Source organism: Pezoporus wallicus, unplaced genomic scaffold, assembly GCF_028554395.1.
Source record: "Pezoporus wallicus isolate ANWC-B61680 ecotype Strahan unplaced genomic scaffold, APGP_CSIRO_Pwel_v1 contig_6598, whole genome shotgun sequence".
NCBI classification, from domain to species: Eukaryota; Metazoa; Chordata; class Aves; order Psittaciformes; family Psittacidae; genus Pezoporus; species Pezoporus wallicus.
This window is the reverse complement of record NW_026637213.1, coordinates 2635972-2648258: the sequence shown is the minus strand read 5'-3', so window position 1 is coordinate 2648258 and position 12287 is coordinate 2635972. Positions and strand designations below refer to the sequence as shown.

General features: G+C 47.7%; 1 protein-coding gene across 1 annotated transcript in view; it reads left to right on the top strand.

The window, feature by feature from the left end:
* Positions 1-6243: 6243 nt before the first annotated feature.
* Positions 6244-12287, top strand: part of GAP43 (growth associated protein 43) — a 57233-nt gene continuing 51189 nt past the window's right edge. Inside the window, exon 1 of the mRNA XM_057404164.1 lies at positions 6244-6475. Within this exon, the coding sequence (XP_057260147.1) occupies positions 6446-6475 (30 nt within the window). The 5' untranslated portion in view covers positions 6244-6445. The remainder of the gene's footprint in view (positions 6476-12287) is intronic.

The following is a 12287-nucleotide window of genomic DNA, read 5'->3' as shown; positions in this document are numbered from 1 at the left end:
TGTTCTAACTCCCCCATGTACAGCTCTGGATGAGTGAAAGGGTCCTGTCAGCTCACTCCTCCACCTCACACTTCTACAATACAAATACTCCTCCTGCTGTGGTCCTGTGGTTTGTGGAGTCTGCTGCTATGACCCTGATCAGTGCATGGCCTGGTCACCAGTGAGTGAAGCATCACCATGGTTAGAAACTCTTAAAGCCAGGTACTGGAATGCTGAGGGGCAGATCTGATCTGTATAGATATCCCATGTACCTTCCTGCATACAGACTGGTTCAGCTCAACTCAGTTGTTCTGATGGAGAGAATGAAGAGTCCCCTCAGCTGCAGGGATGGGGGAAAAGGAGGATGAACTTGTCCCTGTCCAACCACCTTCCAGTGCTGGAGCAGTCATGTCAACATCCTCACTCTGGCTTGAATGAGGGGCAGTGTGGGCCAATGCAGAGCAGGGCCAGGTTGTCCAAAGAAGGCTCAAGCAATTGTGACTCCACACCATAATACTGTCACGTTGTCATACTTGTATCACTGGGCAGCTCCCATGTTCTGCACTGCAGTGTTATGGGAATGGCAACCTACCCCTGAAGAAGCCAGGAGAGGAGTGAAACAGCACTGAGATGGACTCTTCTCCAGTCATGCCCTGAAGTTAGTGTACATGTACCTTAGTGTTATCTCCATCCTAGTCCCATCACACCCTGCAGCACGGGGCAGCACACACATCCCCCATGTGGCACTGCAAGGTTGTGAGCCTGAATGCTGACAGCAGCTTGTCACAGCACTACAGGACTTAGTGACTGATGGAGCCAGCCTCAGAAGCAGGGTAAACTGGCCCATGCTGAGCTCCTGGTTCAAAACTTGCTTTGCTACCCTGTGCTACAGCAAAAGGGACTGCTGCATATACCCAGCAGCACATGCTGAAGGGTAGCTGGAGAAGGAAGAAGCTTGCTGGGTCATCCTGTATCCTATTTGGTTTGGCTTGTAAAGTATCACATTCCCTCATGGCAGGGCATAACTACACTGAGAATAATAGCTAAGAGGTCAACTGCTTTCTGTGCTGACATTTTGCTTTTTGACAGACAAGCAGATGAGATTTCATTTTGTTGAAGAGTTATGGTCTTCAGCACTAAGCTGTGCTGGGATTGAACTGTTGTGTTTGCATTTGTGATGATTCTGAAGCTTAATAATAATTAACATTGACCTGGGGGTTGTACAGACCGTTCCCTGTGCATGTTAAAAATCCTTCTACCCTTGCCTCCGCCCAGAAATTCCAGTTTGTATGAGCCACACAATGTACAGAAACCACAGTTTTAGTAAGAATGATGAGAACGGGGAAATTATTGAGGCAATTTCTTATTATGTTTCCTATTGTAAAGTCAGGTGCTGTGAGCCCAGCTGTGCAGGCATGGGAAGGGAAATGGAAATCACAGGGAATAAATGCAGAGCACTTGTGCATCTCTCTTGGACTAGCACGATGACAACAAGTGCTAATGTCGTGTGTTCAGTGTCTTGGAGGACGAGCAACTGAGCAGTCATTAAAGGCACTGAATGAGTTGGAGTGTTCCTGAGTTGGAATCTCCTGAACACTTCTCTGCAAGAGTAAATGTCATTGTGGCTTTTGAAAATCATGGCTTTAAAGTCACTTATTTCAGCCTGTGGCATACTGACAGTCTCAGGTCAAAAGAAATCAGGCTCTCCTTTGCTGTTATTAATAATTTAGGATTAACTGAAATCCAAGGTAAATTGACATAAGAGGTCCTTACACTGAAAAACTGGAACTCCTCTGAGGAGACTCATGGCTATGTCTAAATCATTTAGGATGGGAGTTTGATCCTAGCATTGCACTGCACTATTTTGTGCCATTAAGCTATAGATGACTGAAAGTGAGGCCAAATGAGACAAGAGCTGCAAAACTACTGAGGAAACTAAAACTACAAGTGGGCCACCAGTGGGATTTTCAGGAATGCCTATTCAAATGAGGATCCTAAAAAATCCTTATAAAATTGGCTTTTTTCCCTTCTGAATGAAAGTTGGCTAACAAAAGATGAGGCTACCACTATATGTGTAAAATATGAATAGAGAGAAAACCCAGTCTCTCTCCCAATGAAGGCAAGTCACTCACTTCCGAGCTGTTTTTACTGAAGCTTTAAATATCCCTAGTAACGGGACTTTCACAGTACTTCTCTCGAAGAGACGCCTCTTCACTTTAGCATCTTACCACTGGGACAGCTCCTATAGGCAAACTATCTGCCTCCTCCTTTACTTAACTTCATCTGCCCAGGGAATCAGCCTGATTACAGGCGCAGGAGCAGGTTGAAACTAGGTAGTTCTTCAAACCCAGATCTAAACTGTTACTATTGAACCTAAATTAGCAGCTGGACTGAAGATGCTTTTTCCTTCAACCAGTGTGGACCTTGAGCTGCTGGGGCAACTAAATGCACTGCTAAGTCTTCCAGAACTGGACAGGGAATAAGCACTGCTTTGTGTTTCTCAGTCTACTCACCCTGTTCTGTAACAATCACTGATACTTCTCTTTACTTTGAAAAGATCTGGAGCCTTTTGAATCAAATATATGCTTTGAATTAAAGGGCTGCTCTGAATAATTACAAACCATACTCTGCTTCACAGCAAAGGAACATGCAGCGTGCACCAGTGGGCCATATATCACTCCAAATGGCTTTTCTTCCTTCTTGAAGTTTATGGCTATACCACACTTGTCCACCTCCTTAGCTGTCATTTAGTCAAGTCTCACAGATGAAGCTTTTAAAATCTATGGTCATTGTTCACCCCCTCCTTCCAGCCCGCTTCCCAAGCTCCCCATTCATGTTGTTCTTCAGAACAGCTCTTCCTTTTATTTGTGTAGATTCAAAAGCCGAGGTCAAAGGGGCTTTTCAGGGCATGTCTACATTGCATGATGCAGTGTTATAAAGAAACTCTGAAGAAGAGCTGGATGAGCCTGTATTGGCAATGCAGTAGGAAGACAAAAGTGTTGTTTGGATGAAAGCATGCCATCTTGACTTGGTGACTTCAGGAAATGGAGATTCCCCTCCTTTTCTGTCCTTGAGTTTTGCTTGTGATGTTCATTAATTCCTTGGCTGAACTTTGTGCCTAATTCCCTCTTTTTCCCTTCAGCCCTTTCATTGCTGTGGACTTGTCCTTTTTTTCCTTCCATGTCACCTGATAATTTACCTTACAGGTCAAAGTGATAACATAGCCAAAATGGCAGGGCCAGGGATGATGAGGTATGGTTTTCAGAACCATATAATTGGCTAAATAATTTAAATTCCAGCTTTTAAATATACTGTTTTGAAAGAAAGGGGTATTAAGAGCTGACATGCCCTGAAAACTTGTGTCTTAGCTTATGGCTCTTCCACATAAGAAGATTAATTCAGAGGAATATCAGATATGACTCTGCAGTGGCCACTCACCACGAACGCTGTGTGCATCGAAAACCTATTAAGGAGGTTTTGTCTATGTGGCAAAAGTGGTTTGCAATAAGCTAAAGCATAGAGTGCCCATGGGGATGAGCAGAAGAGACGTGGTGCTGCCTTTGGCTCTGCCTGAAGGTGGTGAGCAACTGCCCCAGTGTGTGAAGGAAGGTGGCTTGACCATAGCTAGATGCACCAACGCAGCCCTTCGCTGCTCCTCCTCTGGTGGGTGTCTGGGAAGCACTGAGGGTGGGAAGGCTTTCCTCAGCAGGGCTCCCTTCAGTTCGGAGGTTCCCTAAGAAGGCCTTGTCAGCGAGAAGAAAACAAGCTTCTGAAATACTTCTGATGTGTGATTTGTCTGACCTAGTTTAGGCTCCTGCTTTAGGATGAGCTGAATCACACCCTCAGAGTTCCCATTTCAATTTGTTGTCACCAAAGGGAGCCCAGAGTGATGCTTTCAGATGCGGACATACATGTTTGGCCAGAGGAGTCCCATCTCCCAGTGGCATGGGAACAGCTGTGTGGGTTAGCAAGTGCCCACAAGCTCATGACACACCAGCTTCGTCGTGGAGATGAGCCCCTGCAAATCCTGGGGCAGGGGCAGAGGGTCCTAAGTCCCATAGACATAATCCAAAACACCATTGCACTGCTCCACTGTGCCTTAGCATGGTGCTGTCAGCAGTGACATATTCCTTCCTCAGATTTCATGCCCATTGCTTTCCGCTGCTCCACTTCTTACCCATCTTCTTTCATGATCGCTTAGTTTGCCTTCTTGTTCTCTGAAAGCTGAATCTGATTTTTGTTATTTAATCCTTTGGTCTGCTCTGTGTCAGCTGTTTGCAACTCTTCCCAGTTTAGTATCTTCTCTGAATATCATTATCATACCATTATTTCCCTTTTCTAGGCTGCAAAACCAGGACTATTGCTGATACCTGCTTGACCCTAAGAGGCATATCCCTTAAACTGCAAACAGATGCAGATAGCTAGCTAGATCCTCTTTGAAATGCTGCTTAAAAATATATGGGGTACTGGGAACTGCAATGATGTCATAGCAACTGAATATGATTATGGAGGAGTCTGTGCTGAGGGGTATTCCAGAAACCGTAGCTATATGTGTACACATTTATTTGTATAAGCGTGCACATGTGCGTGAATAGTTGTGTTAATAATGTACAAATGGAGATATTTAAAGAGCAAAGGCCTTAATAATAACCTATGACATTTAATTTTGCTCTTTTGAGGGCAGTTTTGCATTAAAAATGTATTAGAAGTAACTCCGTGGTGTGGCAGAGAAGTTGATGTAGTGACATTAGTGCTAAAAAAGAGAACAGCATCTGACTGTGCCTCCCAGACGCAGTGAATAAAATAAGCTACATTTGAATTCTGGTATATTAAATCCTAAAAATCCAGCAGTCTCTTTATATTTTTAACATGCTCAACATTGCCATACTTTGGTTTAACTCTTGTCTTGGAATATGTTCTAACAGTGACAGAGATAGCTATCCTGCTCATATATACACTGCTATAACTTTCAAGACATGTGCTTGGTTGTGTGTTTGAGCATCAGTGTTCACTCAGGCCCTCCTCTACATGGAAACCCATCCAGATCTGTTACCCCACACACGAAGGGTAGTTGGGAGCATGGACACACACATCTTCCTCATACTAGGTTACAACAATTTTCAGGCAGTGATCAATAGACACAGAAATTACTGAGACGCTGAAATTAACTGAGGTCTCTCCAGAAGCAAGAGGGATGATTTCTGTAGGTTTTGAAGCTATTGTGAACAAATAAGCTCTTTTGCAGGAGTATCATAGTTGCTGCCTGTGGAAAGTCTATAGGATGGACTGTGGGAACAAGGGGCAAAGTTGTCATGACTTCACCATACAGGGTTTATGCCTTCATAGAATCATAGAATGACTTGGTTTGGCTCATCCAGTTCCAACCCCTTGCCATGGGCAGGGACACCTTCCACTAGACCAGGTTGCTCCAAGCCCCTTCCAACCTGGCCTTGAACACTGCCAGGGATGGGGCAGCCACAGCTTCTCTGGACACCCTGTGCCAGTGCCTCAGCACCTTCACAAGGAAGAACTTCTGCCTAATATCTAATCTAAATCTCCCCTTTTTCAGCTTAAACCCACTCCCCCTCCTCCAATCACTGCCTGCCCTTGTAAAAAGTCCCTCTCCAGCTTTCTTGCAGGTGCCTTTTAGGTACTGAAGGCTGCTATAAGGTCTCCCAACCCTTCATGTACGAAGAAGACAACACCTACATATGTGTTTGCCAGCGTGCTGGGGAGGGGGAGGGGGACTTTCCACAGCCATTTTAACATATTCCCTCATTCCCATTTAGCCCGCAGCTCCCACCTACAGCACGCAGTCACCTGTGCATGCCACATACCCTCTGGTCCCTCTTCTCCCCCCATGCTCACCCCACACCATCCATCACCCGTCATGCACAAACCCCATACACATAGCAGTGCCCATGTGCTCTGGGGTGGTGTGTGTGTGTGTGTGTGTGTGTGTCAGGAGCCTGCCTGGGTCCCCTCCTCACCCTGCATGTCCCAGTCACACCCCCCAGCCCCTCCCGCAGCCTGCAGTGTCCCCTCTCCTCTGTGCGGTGGGGAAGTCGTTGGGTAATTGGGTCCAGATTGGAGGTTTTAATTATTCATGAGGCTGGCAAGGGACTTGGGGGGGGGGGGGGGGGGGGGTGTTGGTGTGGTGGGGGTGGGGTGGGGAGGTGACGAGTCAGGGAGAGCTGGAACAATTCTGGGAAGGGTAGGGAGGGAGGGAAGGAGGGAGGGAGGCAGCGTGTGCATGTGTGATGAGCAATAGCTGTGGACCTTACAGTTGCCGCTAACTGCCCTGGTGTGTGTGTGAGTGTATGTGTGTGTGAGCGAGAGAGAGGAGAGACAGAGAGAGGGAGGGAGGGAGGGAGCGGAGAGGGTGGGGGGGAGAGATAAGAGGCAGAAGAGGAAAAGGAGAGAGGAGAAGGAAGGAAGAAGAAGGAAGGAAGGGGACAATACGATCATGCTGTGCTGTATGAGAAGAACAAAACAGGTAGAGACGAAGATTCCTTTTTGTGTGTTCCTTAAGACATCTCCGGGTTGGCCGTGGGGCGCGTGGCTGCCTGAGCATGCGAGGGGCTGGGGCAGGGGCTGGGGTAAGGGCTGGGGGAGGAAATTTCATCTGCTTTCAGCAGGCAGGCGTCTCTTTTGCGATCCTTCAGCATCTTGCTCTTTTCACACCCTGCAATGTGACTGTTTTGCCTTTTCGGGGCTGGTGATGTGGGGAAGGGGGGTGGCCTACGTCCACATTTGGGGAGCTACCAGGATCCCCCCTCTATTCTTCTTATTTTTTAATAGTGGGCACTTGTATTGCCTGAGATTTTCTGTCTGTGGGTTCTGAGGGTGTGGATGCTGGGGGGGGGGGGGGGGGTAGTGCGGCTGGCAAGAGACGTGATGAGATCTGGCTCTACCTTGGAGATAAAGGAAGCAATTCTTCATCTTATGCCAAAAGCGAGGAAAGGATGCCCAGTGAGCCTTGATCCCTGGTCAGCACACTCGCTATTGCTCCTGGCTCCGATGAATGGGAGATGCTTTATGTGCATGTGCTCGCAGCACAGGTGCATTCCTGTTTTTGTGTTACAACAATCCAAGCAAGAATTAACCTGAAGCTTTCTTTTCCGACCTATGCTATAGTGAAAAATGCAATTAATTCCTAACAAAAGCATTAGCCAGGGGAGGGGGAGAGTCACCCCCTTTGCTGTACCTTCGTAGTACAACCAGTTAGACAACTGTGCACCAGCTGGTAAAGAGACAGAGGACCACGCCTCTGTTAGCTCCGAACTCGGGTGGGATAAGTGCAGCTCTGGTGTGAACCTGTTGGAAACCAGTTCATTCTCTTTACTGGTACCACCTGGCTTTTGCTGTAAGGGAATTGGGGTGATGACAGGGTTTGGGTGGTGGCTAGTGTTCAGTGCCACATTCTTTATGTGCAAAATGATAATTGATAAAAAGCTACTTGGATCATTCTCCCCTCTCCCTTCCCCCTTTTATTCTGTGTGAAAACCCAAAGCTGCTCCTGATTAAGAGAGCCTATTTTGGCTGAACCTCTTGGACTTCCTTGGGAGGATGCTGGATTTATGCAGTTGGAACTTTGAGGCAGGAATATCTTCATAAGGCATTTTGGCAACTTTCCCGGATTGCAGATCCGGGGATAATGACAAGGAGCTTTGGTTCTTGTTCTGAGCTCAAAACTTAGGTACAACACCATACTGGTTACTTTCTATATGCATACGTGTCTGTATCTCTTACAGTATAGCACTGCAGTATGCTGGAGCAATAGCCTAACACAGATGTGAGTAACTCCAGTAGAACAGCATCGCGCTGAAAGAAAACCCAGGTTAAAGTGTGTTTCTGAATGGAGATGAGTGTATTAGCAAACGAAGGAGCGATTCTGTACAATACTGGGGAGGGGCAGGTGAACAGGATGGAATGAGCTCCTGCGTCATCCTCTGTTTTTTCCCCCATGCAGGTCTTTCAAATGCTTTACAATTAACGATACGCTCGCAAAATCAGGAGGGAGGTGGGGATGGCTGGAGGATGGGGGGGGGGAACACGTTGCAGCCAGCCAGCAAAGCACGTTCTGCTGGCAGATATGGGATGAAAGAGCAGAGGAGGAGAAGGGAAGGCAGACAGGGAGGCAGTGACAGAGCAGTGGGTGGAGGTGCACAGCACATTTTAAAACCAAGTAGGTAGCTCTGGGATTCTTCAGACTCAGAAGAGAGCTATCGGTAAAGGGGGATGATTTAGCCCATGCCAGCACAGGTTGGGCTTTAGAGCTCCTGAATCTGTTCTTTACACCCTTGTGGGGTTTACCCCTATCGTTTTGCATTCTGACACATGTAGAACTGCATGGCATGCGGGTCTCTTGGTCGCACTCTCTTACCACTCCGCACGTTAATCCACCGCATGGTACACACCCCTTTGCGCGTGCATGTGCAGCACACATCCCCCTCGCTCACGTCTGTACTACACATACATGCACAAGCACACAGGCACTGGTTCACACATGCTTCCTGATCCTTACTGCAGCCATGCAACCTGAGCATGCCAGCCCATGCATGTCTGGTGGATGCTGCTTAGGCTCAGAGCCCCAACTCCTGCTCCTATACCTGAACACACAGCACAGCCACCAAGCTGGCTGCATAGCAGTTCGCTCAGCAAAGCTGGGGATATACCAGAGGAAGCTTGAATTTGGAGATGATTTCAGCTAGTGCTCTTTCTCTGTCCCCACCTAGACCTTTCACAGAGAGAGAAAGACAGAATGGGCTCTTCAGCACGGGCAGGAGTTTCCTTCCCAAAATAAAGAGAGCTCTCCTCAAATTATTTTGCAGGGGAAGCCCCTGGTGTCCCGCCTTTCTGGCAGCTAAACAGCAAAATGTGGTAATTGCAGGCTTGGGTGTGGAAGGAACCTCTCCACGTTTGTGTCTAGGTGTGCCTGTGTGCGTCTGCCCTCCCACCCCTCAAAGAGAGATGCGTTCACACTCTCAATACCTTGCAGATTATTCTTTCTTGTGGGTGAGATGCCAACGTGGAGAATGAAGTAACTGATTGTGCCCACCCATGAGAGATTTAGATAGCTTGGTGGTGTCATTTCTGCCTACAGTTAATTGCAGCTCTGAATCTGTACCCACAAAACGCTCAGCTAAAAGGCGGCAGAACCAAAAGGCTGGGTCAGAATTGGGTTTAGCCTATACTGGCAGTGAGAGATGCAGTCAGTAATACGCAGGGCTGGGTCGTTAGATAGGTGGCTAGAGATGCAAGTGTTGCATGCACCGCATAGTAGAACAGATGGACGTTATGGGGGTATGTGCTCAGTATTGGATTGCATGAGTGATTAAACAATAACCCGCAAGCAGGTTTCCCACTTGTGGGTGAGATGAGTCTCATTCATCACCAGCCATATCCGACAGCTTCCCTCCCGCTCCATCCTCTCCTCCTCACCCCAGCGCTGGAGAGCAAGCGGCTGCAAAGGTTTGAACCTGCCACACCCATCAAATCAAAGCAGGGGAAGAGGCAGTCTGCGTTTCTTTCCCCTTCCACACGAGCAGCATGAATAAACAGGGCTGTACCTCTGAAGATGTGGTTTAATGCAATCAGAGAAGGAGGAGAAAGCGTTAGGGAACTATTGTAGAGATTACAGCCAGCCAGTGTGAGGTGTCTTGTCATTCCAGGAACTGCAGAGGTGTGCAGGAAGGAGGAAATGGAGAAAAAGAGAGAGGGGAAGATGCACACAGAGTTAAAGGTTTTCCTCGCCTCAGGATATTAAAATGTCTCAGACCTCATTTAGAATAACTTCATTATGCCGCACAATCCAGATGCTTCAAAACTTGTGAGCCATGCTCTTGCCTTTAAACACAGAGAGAGGAAAAAGGGGTATTTTAAAGGAAAGGTGTCCATCCACGCCCCTCCTCCCTCCACTTGCCAGTGTGGCGTAAATCACCACAGACCATTGCCTGGAAGGCAGAGTCATTTCATCTGCGCCTCAGGAGAGTCTCGCCACTGCCTCCACCTTTCCGAAAGGCACCCAGCACTTTTTGTGCTTCTTCCAGTAAGCAATTGCTGCTGCATGGAAGTATAATTACTCCAGGTCCTTGCTCATTCTCTTCCTGTGGCCATACCCTTGGGGTTTTTCCAGAGAACCATGTCTCCAGAGAAACACCCATCTCCCCGTCCTCCTCCTCTGCTGCCTTTGCAGACTATTAGAGACATTGATTTCTCCTAGATCGCATAATGTAACTGTTCTTAATGGCACAGACAAGCCCCCTCCTAGGAAACTAATTGCAGGCAGAGTTTCCAGGGGGAGAAGGACAATGGTAATGCTTAGTGGGAAAGAAACCAGTCTGCTGATCCGAATTGCCTATTGCCACTTGCTCCTGAATGAGAGTCCCAGCAAAAAACTCTGTCAGGCAGCACTCACTAGTACGTAGAGACATCCCTGCTGAGAGGGATGCGTTGAATCTCGTATCTGCTACCATGTGCACCCGAGGGAACCAACATGTATTGTCTGAGGGCTTGTCCTGGCCCAGTGCTGAGGGTGGCCAAATGATCTCAGAGCTGCTTTTGCCTCAGGGTAAGAAAATGAGCTCTAGCTCCAAGTTCTGCTCATGCCCATGCATGAGAGGATGGAAGTTGCTTGGGGATGAGGGATGAGACAGACCCATCCTCCAGGCTTGACTGACTTAAAAGGAGAAAGCTCAAAGAGGTTTTACCTGAAGCCCGCTCTCATTTCAGGCCAGCTGATTCTGTGATGCCACCCCAGGATCTAGTAGCCATATTTCCCTCTTCCCCTTTCCCAGAGAGCAGGAATTCCCCACTGCTGGCAGCTACCAAGTTGCAAGGTCTTCTTGTGTTATTGGGAAGGTGAGCTGGGTCCTTTGCCCATTGCAAGATGAAAGGAGGCTGATGGTCTTACATGATGTACATGTGGGATGTGTATACCAGCTGGAGGCATGTGGTCCTCTCAATGACCTCCATCTGCTCCACGTGCAGAGGACATGGGGTGCAAGGGGGCTCTGACTACTCTGTATCAAGCAGGCATGTATATGCTGAGGGATCGGTGTTTTAACAGGTAAACCAGCAGGCATAGTCTGAAGTTTCCCTCTGCTTCTGGCTGGGATAGTATGAAGCAGAAGCACCACACGTATATAACTTGAGACCTCTGCATGCTCCCAGTAGGCTGGTGCTGCATTACTGGCTACCACTTGTTCATTCCATGAGTTGCATGGACTTCCTTCTCTACCACTCTTCTGATGTCCTCTCCTCCTGCATGTAAATGACTAACATCTCTTCCATTGCTTTGGGCTTCCTCCCTACAAAAGGAGGGCTTTATTTGGATTTGAGAATGAACGATAACTCTGATGACAGTTCCAGGCTAAAGACATGAGGATGGGAAACCTTTTGGTGGCAGATCTCTGTGTTGATGCCTGTTGGAAGTCACTATGTGACTCCCCTATTTGCTATGAGTCTGACAAGTCTTAGGGATAGATTTGGCAGCAGTCCCTACCTGGCTGCATCTGCATTTTGAAGGCACAGTGTCCACCTGTAAGGCAGCAACCACAGCCCAGTAATAGCCCATAGAAGAGGTCAATCATCCAGAAAGGCCCAGTGGAAGCTGCACATGCCTTGCTGGTGGACATACTAGAATACCTTGCCGTGGGAATACCAGAGCAGGTATGTGCTTGAAACACCTTTCAGCATCTGAAGTCCAAAGCCAGAGTCTGGAATCCATCCACATTCATTTACTCTATAATTCTAAGATCCTCCTGAGCACACCGGGAGGTTACATGTAGCCTCAGAGTTCTGATGGCCTCACGTGGAGAAGGTGTTTATATTTCCTTAGGGCTCTCTCTATCACCTGCCGAGCATGTGTGTAAAACTCCATGGCTTTTCACGGTTGCCAGCACCACAGGCCAGTAGTTAGTAGATAGGAATTGTTTCCAGGAGAGCAGGTTTCTCTTCTTAGCAGTGCTATTAACCTGCTTTCTGACTTGAACTAAGCACAGTTTCTCTGCCTGTCATGGCTGCCTCTGCAAGATGCTGCTTCGCTTTGGAATCTAAAAGTGTGTGAAACGAAAAACAAGGATTCATATGCCCTCAGGTGAGAGGTGCTTTAGAAAAGCGAAGCATTGCTTTATCCATCCTCAGTCACTCCTGCAGTGCTGGGATGTTTATTAGCCACTTGAGTTCCTTTAACAGAAAACATTGATTTTCTTCCCAGACCCAGGCTTTATTACTATGGGCCCGAGCCTGAGAGTAGGTCTGCAACTGAAGTTTTCTCCCTGCTGTCCACCAGTTTGCTAACTCCT